Source organism: Scatophagus argus, chromosome 7 (genome assembly GCF_020382885.2).
Source record: "Scatophagus argus isolate fScaArg1 chromosome 7, fScaArg1.pri, whole genome shotgun sequence".
NCBI classification, from domain to species: domain Eukaryota; kingdom Metazoa; phylum Chordata; class Actinopteri; family Scatophagidae; genus Scatophagus; species Scatophagus argus.
This window is the reverse complement of record NC_058499.1, coordinates 1,599,260-1,608,762: the sequence shown is the minus strand read 5'-3', so window position 1 is coordinate 1,608,762 and position 9,503 is coordinate 1,599,260. Positions and strand designations below refer to the sequence as shown.

The 9,503-nt window shown below is 42.0% G+C and overlaps 1 protein-coding gene across 4 annotated transcripts in view; it reads right to left on the bottom strand.

Annotated features, from left to right (window-relative positions):
- Nucleotides 1-1,266: 1,266 nt before the first annotated feature.
- Nucleotides 1,267-9,503, bottom strand: part of ptprz1a (protein tyrosine phosphatase receptor type Z1a) — a 61,222-nt gene continuing 52,985 nt past the window's right edge. For all 4 annotated transcript variants that reach the window (XM_046393646.1, XM_046393645.1, XM_046393648.1 and 1 more), the window contains 12 exons: nucleotides 8,823-8,957; nucleotides 8,411-8,545; nucleotides 7,604-7,767; nucleotides 7,391-7,526; nucleotides 6,866-7,012; nucleotides 6,321-6,414; nucleotides 5,480-5,553; nucleotides 5,094-5,225; nucleotides 4,774-4,929; nucleotides 3,617-3,759; nucleotides 3,360-3,495; nucleotides 1,267-2,209 (listed from right to left, as the gene is read on the bottom strand). In XM_046393646.1, coding sequence (XP_046249602.1) covers nucleotides 2,066-2,209; nucleotides 3,360-3,495; nucleotides 3,617-3,759; nucleotides 4,774-4,929; nucleotides 5,094-5,225; nucleotides 5,480-5,553; nucleotides 6,321-6,414; nucleotides 6,866-7,012; nucleotides 7,391-7,526; nucleotides 7,604-7,767; nucleotides 8,411-8,545; nucleotides 8,823-8,957 — 1,596 coding nt within the window. In that variant the 3' untranslated portion in view covers nucleotides 1,267-2,065. The remainder of the gene's footprint in view (nucleotides 2,210-3,359; nucleotides 3,496-3,616; nucleotides 3,760-4,773; nucleotides 4,930-5,093; nucleotides 5,226-5,479; nucleotides 5,554-6,320; nucleotides 6,415-6,865; nucleotides 7,013-7,390; nucleotides 7,527-7,603; nucleotides 7,768-8,410; nucleotides 8,546-8,822; nucleotides 8,958-9,503) is intronic.

The following is a 9,503-nucleotide window of genomic DNA, read 5'->3' as shown; positions in this document are numbered from 1 at the left end:
TGGAGCACCTTCCAGCACCCTTCCCCACGACTCCAAGAAAGCCTGGTACCCTGAACTGCTGTTCAGCCCATAGGCTGAGACAGCAGTGAGAGGCCTATCCCCAACCCGAAGACGCAGGGAAACGACCCTCTCGTTCACCGGGGAGAACTACAACACATGGTGGCAGAAGAGAGTCCAGCCTCTCTCCAGGAGTTGGGTTCCAGAGCACAGGCTGTGTGTGAAAGTGAGCCCGACTATCTCTAGCTGGAACCGATCAATTTCCTGCACTGGCGTAGGCTCCCCCCCCCAGTGAGGTGACATTTCATGTCCCCATAGCCAGTTTTTGACCAGGGTTTGGGTCGCCGGGGCCCCTGCCCACAGCTGTTGCCCAAACCACATTGCACCGGCCCATTCTGAACCCTCCCGCGGGTGGTGAGCCTACGGGAGAGCGGGAGAGAGACCCAGCCACCAGACGCCCACCCCCAGGCCTGGCTCCAGGGTGGGGCTCCAGTAACGCCAATCTAGGCGACGTACACGTCCTTGTTGTCATGTCATTCATTAGAGGCTTTTGAACCGCTCTTAGTCAGAGCTCCTTAGTGGCAGAGAACCAGGAGTGGATGGAGGTTCATAATTTTTATGGACAGGATTTCTAGGCATAGCCAGGGGCCTTCCGCCTCTGCTTTTCGCGGATGATGTTGTCCTGTTGGCTTCTTTGAGCCAGGACCTTCATGCACTGGGGAGGTTTGCAGCTGAGTGTGAAGTGGCTGGGATGAGAATCAGCACCTCCAAATCCGAGACCATGGTTCTTGACCAGAAAAAGGTGGTCTACCCCCTCCCGGTCAGAGGAGAGTTCCTGCCTCAAGTGGAGGAGTTCAAGTATCTTGGGGTGTTGTTCATGAGTGAGGGAAGATGGGAGTGTGAGATTGACAGGCGGATCGGTGCAGTGACAACAGTAATGCGATCGATGTATTGGTCCGTTGTGGTGAAGAGGGAGCATGAACATGGTGAAGGTCTCAATTTACCAGTCAATCTATGTTCCTACTCTCACCTATGGTCATGAACTTTGGGTCATGAGCGAAAGAACGAGATCTTGGACACAAGCGGCTGAAATGAGCTTCCTCCGCAAGGTGGCGGGGTGCTCCCTTAGGGATAGGGTGAAGCTCAGAGTAGAGCTGCTGCTCCTCCACATCGAGAGGTGCTTTCTGCCCCCAACATCATGAAAATCTGTTGAGTGGGTGGCTGCAGTTGTAGTTCTGCAGGTAACAAAACACTCTATTAGGCTCTTTCTTTGGTGTTTCATGTATTTAATCCCCTAGCTAATAATCCAGCAGTGTTTCATGTCCAGCTAAAAAACAAACATGTCAGTACCCCATGCATCATATTTAGTCTGTTACAAAATCCAGAATATAAAAGCATTAATGTTCTCAAACTAAGCAAGTAGAATTAAAACATAACATTTGAATGCACTAAAAATGGTAAAATATAAAATCTAAAAGTATAAATAGAAATTTGGTCCATCGAGTTGATTACTATAATATTATTTACATTAGATTATTATTTTTCATTATTCCAGGCCCTTATTTTATATTTGACTTCAATAGCACACTGCTGCTACTGCTGCGATGGTACTGTATTTACAGAAAGGAGTTCAGTGCAGGAGATAAAAGACAAGCTAACAAAATATCTCATTTGATGTAAAAACATGCAGATTTCCCTTTTTTTCCACCATTTGGCTCAGTGCCAATAAATACAAAAGGTTTAGGAAAAGTTTGTTAGTTGAGTGAAATGTGGCAGTACAGCATTAAAACATTGGACAGTTAGTCTACAGCTCATATCAAAGTTAGAAGAACAGGATGAAAAGTACAAAAAAAGGAAGGCACGCGTTACAAAAACCGCAGGGAGTCCAGATCCAATGAAGAAGAAATTCGTTCAGTACGCGCCAGCCTCCAACTACAACGTCCTGAACAACAAGGGTTTTTACTGAGTAGTTGTAGCAAGAGTCTGGCATCAGAAGGAGCTCTGTTGGTGGCTGAAGAGGAGAGACAAAATGCTGCTGCTCATTTGTAAATGTTCTTTTTATTTGCAGTTACACCAGGGATTCAAGGCTCTCGGCAGTGCTTGCGGTTCCCACCACGATGGTACCGTTGTTGTCGGAAGACTGGAGGGTTTTCTCGTCTTCTTGTGTCCCAATGAGGCTCAGCATGGCTTTGTACAAGAACTGGTACTGCTCCTGTAAATCAACAACAGGTAATTTGTTGTTAAATGGTTCTTTCAGTATCCCAGTATTACTCTGTTAACGTGGTAATTTACGGGTCTGTATTTTCCGCATGAAGTACTGGGGAATCAACTGGAAAGAGCAATGTAGATTGATACTAATTTATGGAGAAAATAGGAAGCCCCCTGGTGACTAGAAGTCGACGAAAAATGAATTCTTAAAGACCAGCATAATAACGATGGTTTGTAGAAGGAAAAAGCAGATTAATCAGCCGATATCACCCATATCAAACAAAATTCTACATTCTTCAATTTTATTAAAAATTGCTTTGTTTATTGGTTGATTTTTCTTCATTACAGTTGATAAGTTGATCGGTGAAGGTCGCTGAGTTTGTAAAGCTAATCGGTACAACTCTATATCTAACCCACGTTATAACAGCTAGTGTATGTGTAATAATTACTGTAAGAATAACTTCATATTTCGGTTACTGTAGCCTTGCAATTAACTGGACTTCATTTTTTCATTCATTAGTAAATGTTTCAACTGAGCATTTTTACCTTTCCACGTTTCCATTTGACCAGGAATTGCTACCAAATTATTTTTTCTGTTCAGGAAATTTATTTGAAATTACAGACCACTAAAAGACAGCATGAGTTAATGCTGTAGCCTTGTGAAATAACAATTTGTGTTACCATTGTTACTGTACCTATTATAATGTCATATCTTTAATTCACAATTAAACTATTTAATTGTGAATTAAAGATATGACATTAATTCACAATTAAATAGTTTAATTGTGAAGTAAAGATATGACATTATAATTCACAATTAAACTATTTACATCCAACAAAATTACGCAATCACATTGCGTTCCAAAGTTATTCTCAGTCAGCTGCCCTAAACCAACCTACTTGTATTCACAGTGTCTTTAGGTGTAAATTTTGTTTTCTGAAGATTTCTTATACTCTACTGTTCAGTTTTTTTTATTTCTTTTATTTTTTTATCATGTTTAAATAAAATCGTGGTGTAAGTAATTTTGACAGTACTATCATTTTAAAATACAACTCCTATGGACTTCTGTCAGTAATGATTAACATTAACTTAATGAAGTCTTACTGATTAACAGACAGTACAGTATCATCAGTGTACGGTGAAACAGCCTTACGATGTCACTGAAGAGTCCGGGTCTCATGAGGTTTGTCAGCTTGGCCACTTGGAAGACGTCGACTGAACCTTCGACCTCCAGCTGGTGAGTCAGCGATGTCAGAGCGCAGAACGTTCCTGCCGTGACTCCACCCACACTGAAAATAAATAAATGATTAGAATAAAAAAATAAAAAGAAACCCAACCTCTACAAGTACCAGACCAGGAAATCCGTTAGATGCAAGTCTAAAGGTGAATGTTGACTAGTGAAGGTCTTACTCATCGTGGACCACAGTGGGCCCGTCCTTGGCCGCGCTCTCCTCTTTCACCAGGTTGAGGAGCTCAAAGGTGTTGCTGATGGGACTGTCAGGGTTTGGCCAGCGGGGGGCGTGGTACTGTTTCACCTCCAGAACGTAGTCATCCTAATGAGATAAGGAGGTTCAGAGGTCTGTTGTGAAAAGTCTTAAAGGTGAGTGAATTTCAGTTTTGTCATAAAACCCTAAAGTGAGTTTAAAAAGGAGATTTAAAACATTTAATAGCAACACAAAAAAAAATCTTGGGAGCCATTATCACTTTTTTCATTTTATTAATCTGTGAAAGTTTTGACAGGTGATTTTTCTTTTTTTTTTGTTGTCATACTCATTTTCAATCACCTATTTTTTAATACTCACTTTTGGCCACAGGAAGCTCCATTACCTCATATTTTAAATAGGACTAAAAGTGTATATGTTTTTGTCCAGATAAGTTTTAATTGTTTTTTGGGATTTTTTTGCCTTTCTTTCAACTGGAATTTGCCTCAAGCATGTGGAAAGATTTTACAGTGGATTTTGGACTGATTGTACACACTGTATAGCACAGGAAGTTAGCATAAAACATGCTAGCTTATTTTCTCTGTTTTTTTGTACATTTCAAACAGAAAACAGATCAAGCTTCCCACCAATGATTGTGGTGCGTTTCTAGCCATCCATAAAGAAGTAAATTCCCTTCTGTTGAACATCAGGAGCGCATGTCTGTAATTGACAAAACTATGAAAGTGAGGCATAGGTGCTACACAAACATAACTTGCCAACATATATGTATCTTTTGTGTATAGCACAGGGAGAAATTAAAAATTACCTGGAACAAAACATAAATACTTTTAGTATTTTGTTTCCATAGTGAGTAGCACAAAAAAAATTTAAGAAATTTTCAGAAAAATAAGCCTAGAAAAAACTTTTTCATCTGCCGAAATTTAGAAAAATTGTTTTTTGCTTGCCTCTCATGGCTTCTGTAAATTTCAACTCTGTGAGCAACACAGATTAATCATATTCACTTTGATTGCATTAAAGCAGAAACCTGGATGAGAAATGTGTTTTTTGCACTATTTATGAACTGACAGCCTGTTTTTCATGGTTTTGTGACTAAAGTAAAGCTGCCCTGTTACAGGTTTCAATTACCTGTGAAGCTTCCAGCACGTAGTCCCGGACTACCAGCATGTCCTCGTTGGCCAAACAAATGTGATTCTCACTTCTCTGCGTGACAGTGAATGTCTCATAGCTGATTGGCTGTCCTTTACGGGGCCAAATGACATAAGGCTCCGCCTCCTCCTGCGTCTGACAACACAGGAAGTCAGCAGTTACACATTACACTCTGATCCAACAAGAAAAACAACAAGAAAGATCCAAGTACAGTATATCCAAGTACTTATACAGTATATCCAAGTACTTATACTCCCAACAGTACTTGGGATAAGTATAAGTATATGGGAGTTCCTCACCTCGACTGATGGTGTTCCCTGCAGTGATACTATGACCTGGGCGTTGTGGTCCCATATCATCCTCCAGAAGTCCTTCATGGTCCCAGGCAAAGGATTTTGGGTAATGATGAACTCGCTGCTCTGTCTGTAACCCTGCAGGAACAGATTTATGATTTAATATCCATTTCCAATTTCTCAAAGCCGTCTTCTGTTCACTATCTAATGTCTCAAATTGATTACACAGTATCACTCAAGTGCAGCCTAACAATATCACAAATATTACAACACAAATATCAGAGTCAAGCGAGAAGACAATTCAAGAAAAACACAACCTGGATCAGTAGTATGCATCTTCTCCTCTGACTCTGGAGAACATTTAAACCTGAACAGAAGGAATTTCGTCTTACGGTGATGTACGATGCGTTGATGTAGTCTGATGTTTCCTGTGCCGTTGTAGACAAGCGTACTCGCGACCTCTCAACTGCAAAGACAGACAAACTATTTCAGAGTTGCACGCATATAGAAATGGCTGACTGGTCTCCACTTCCTCCTAGTGTACAAAAGTGAAGCCAAAATATTCCTGATACGAGCGCTGCCATCTTGTTCTGGGAATATCATTTGGAGACAGAGTCTGTGCAGTAGTGATCAGGAGGTGGAGCCGTTGAATCGAGTTCCCGCCCACATGCTCATCTGAGCCAATCAGGAGCAGCGCTCAGCTGCCAGTCATGACTTTTCAGCCACTTTTTATAGCATCAAATAACTAATTCAAACCAAATTTGTCAAAAATAAAAAACACAAAAACAATTGAAAAAACATCAGTGTGATGAGATCTGCCTAAAATGACAGAAACCATCTTTGGGGAAAATTTATTTGAAGTGTACTTTGAGTTTTTGTTTTGGCTCATGTCCCATCTGCTAACTTGGGGAGGGTTTAAGAGCCACCAGGGGGCATCCTGATGTTTTGGCTTCACTTTTGGGGAGCTCTCATTTTGTCCGTCTTTATATGCTGTCAATAATCTCAGTTAACTAAAGTCAACTGTAGCTAAACTAAATTGTTTTTCTTATCGAAGCCTACCTGTTTTTCACTATCCACTTTGTGAATTGAATTTCCCCATTGTGGGACAACAAAGGAAATCTTATCTTATCTTATAAACAGGCAAATTAAACATTCAAAGTTAGCACGAGGCTAACTGACATCATTATCTCGTAAACGCCGCAGCTCGTGAGCTGACGAACATGTCGGACTCACCAGGTATCACGGAGCAGTCTCTGTTCTTGCTGCGATTGCAGTCCTGGAGAGCTGCAGAGTAGTCAGACTGTTTCACTTCAGAGTGACAAACCAGCTGTGGAAAACACCAAACATCTGTTAGTGACCTGCAGTCCTCGGCTAAACGTTAGCACGTTTAAAGTGCTGCTTTTGTTTCAATGTTCTGCATTTTGTTCTTAATTTCGCTGTCTTGTTTTAGTAACAGTTACATGATATATTAATAACAACAGAATTAATTTTTCCACCTTTATTCCTGTTAAGATCAGGATCAGCCTTAAAATATCAAATATTCTTTCAATTTACATTTCAGATTTAAGAATGTCCAGTTTTTTTTACAGGAATACTGGTTGCTTTCCACGGAAAAGACTTGAATATTCAAACCCTGTCCAAAGCACAGCAGAGAGCAGCTGTGGGATCATCCAGAGCCAAAGACCACTGGCTGCCAGGCACTGCTGAGCGTTTGTCTAAACGAGTCAATCAACATCAGCAGAGGTTCAGTGAACACAACTGTTTGATGAGCTGCTCACCTTGAACTGTTTGTCCAAGCGCGTCCTCCCAGCAGGCCCCGGGATCAGCAGCTCGTCCACGTACCTGTGCAGGTGAGGTGCCGCCACCTCCGTCTCTCCAGACAAGATGGCTTCCACCAGGGCATCATGGATAAAAACATACTGTTCCTGCAGAGAGGAGACGGATAGCACTGAGGTCAGACTCCATACAGGAACCTGTTCAGCAACAAAATATTTTACCTTTATCGTTATTATCCCTGTGCGGACTGATAAGTCACACGTCAGACAAAGTCAAAGGAAAATCTACATTTCACATAAACCAACTAACTTTAACATTCACCATACTCTTCGCTAGCTCATTTTTGTCAGGCTCTGAGAGGCTTCATCTTCTGGGGGCCATGAATGTCTCTACAAAAACTTCTGGAGGTCGTGATGGATAAACCAGCAGACTCTCCCTTTCACACTATAATCATCCTGGGTTTTGTCCAGCAGATGCCTACAGCCCGCTGAAACGTTTTTTTGTACACATGAAAGTTGACCTCTGACCTCTGTCTGAACCAGGTAGTTCCTCTGCGTGCGGATGTGTTTGAGGAAGCCTGTGATGTTGACGTTGTTCTCTTCTCTCATCTGCTTCAACATGCTGTCGAGGACGATGTACGTGCCCGTCCGGCCCACGCCGGCACTGCAGAAAGAAAAGCAAGGTGAAGCCCAGATTTACTCACACGAGGATGTAAATGAAAACAAACTCTCAGATCTCACCTGCAGTGCACCACCACAGGCCCCATGTCGTCCGTCCTCGCACGTGACGACTTGCGGACGAAGCTTAGCAGCGGAAGAGCGAATTCTGGAACGCCCATGTCGGGCCACTGGGTGTAATGGTACTGCACCACCGTCCTCTCATTGCTCCGTCCCTTCTGAGAGCCCTGCAGGAGGACAGGACCAAACAGGAAGTGGTCAAAAGAAGACCTCCAGCAGGGACTTGGTGTCTTCTTTGAGTCATTAACTTGAACAGTGCTAGGCCAGTAACATGGGCACATACAAATAGAACAGAATATCACAGATTCAAAAATATAAAAGCAATGAATTGTCTGTGGTTAATTTCTGCAGTGAAAAACAAAATATTCTGTAGTCTTTAATTCAGAGATTGCTGTTAGACAGAAACTGTCTCCAGGTAACCAGTTACAACGCTAAACATATGATTTGTACATGATGATTTTGATTTTATTTTGATGAATGCCACCATATTATCAGTTTTTACTCTGATAAAAAACATTTTGTTGTTAGCAAGTTTCCATAATGTTATGAAAATATTACTAAATAGTTTTACCTCATTATTTAAAACAGAATCATTAATTGGTGACTAATGATATTTTAATTTACTATTATTTAACTTTGAGATTATTGTTTCATCATTAAAATGCAGTTTTCATAAAGCGCTGCAGTATTTTGGCACACTCCAGCCTCCATACGTTTCATGTGCATCCTAACATCCTAAATGATAAGCTTTTGAGCATTTGAATGCAGCTACTTGAGTCACTCTGTGACCTGATTGGCTGTTGGTCAGACCTTTTTGGCGTGGATGTTCCTCACAGTGAAGGTCCTCTGGGTGTAGTAGGCGAGCACCCTGCTGCTCTTCACCGTCACCAGGTAGCTGCCGTACTCCTGCTGCATCTCTGCTGGCCAGTACTGGTCACACTTCCTCTGAGGAAGAGGAGGAGGAGTGAACACATCAAATTAGGATCAAAATGCAAGTGAGAATCTCATCTTTACTCCAAATGAAGAGATCAGTCAGTGCAGACATACAGAACAGTCTCAGCAAAGCAAACTCTCTGCCAGCATCAAGAAATCAACAAACAATTTCGCTTTTCGCTTTCTGAGTTTCAGATGCTTTTCTCAGATCATCTGTTAAGTAAAATAAAAGTCTTGCATTATTTCAGATGTAAGTTCAGACTGTGTAACTGACGTCTGGTTCACTCACTCTTCCTTTCTCCACCAGGTTGGTGATCATGACGATGACGCTGACGTTTTGCTCCCAGATCATCCTCCAGAAGTCCTCGGTGCTCGACCTCAGGGGACCCTGAGCGGCGATGTACGACCGCGACTGCTTGAATCCCTGAGAAAACACACAGCGGCTGCGTTAGCTTCTAAAAACTAAAAGAGCTGCTTGAATTTCAAGAACACAAAACCCGTCTCGCTTCCATGGACAAGGTTTTGTTTTAGTACTGCAGTTTCCATTCTGTTGTAAACACAATGGCAGCTTAATGCTCTTTCTGATGGCTCAACTTTTCCCGCTCCGCTTGCTGTGTAACCATGGCAACCACCAAACCACAGAGCTCATTGTAAGTGAGTTGACATGGGTTTTGCAGGCATTTGGTCAGAAAATCAACTCCTGTACAAATTTCAATTTTGACCTGATGGTGTTCAATGGCAAGTCAGAGGATGACAAAGTTTATGCTCCAAATTCCACGGCAACCTGTTCAATTGTTGTTGAAATATTTCACTAAAAGCCACAAATGTCAACCTCATGGGGAGAGCGGGTATCATCAGAGTTATCAAGGTTCATCCTCTGGGGATCATGCATGTAGAGGATTTCACGCCAGTCACGGGCTGAAACATGTCACTGTGTAAGTGAAGGTGAAAAGTCAGGAAATGGCATTAA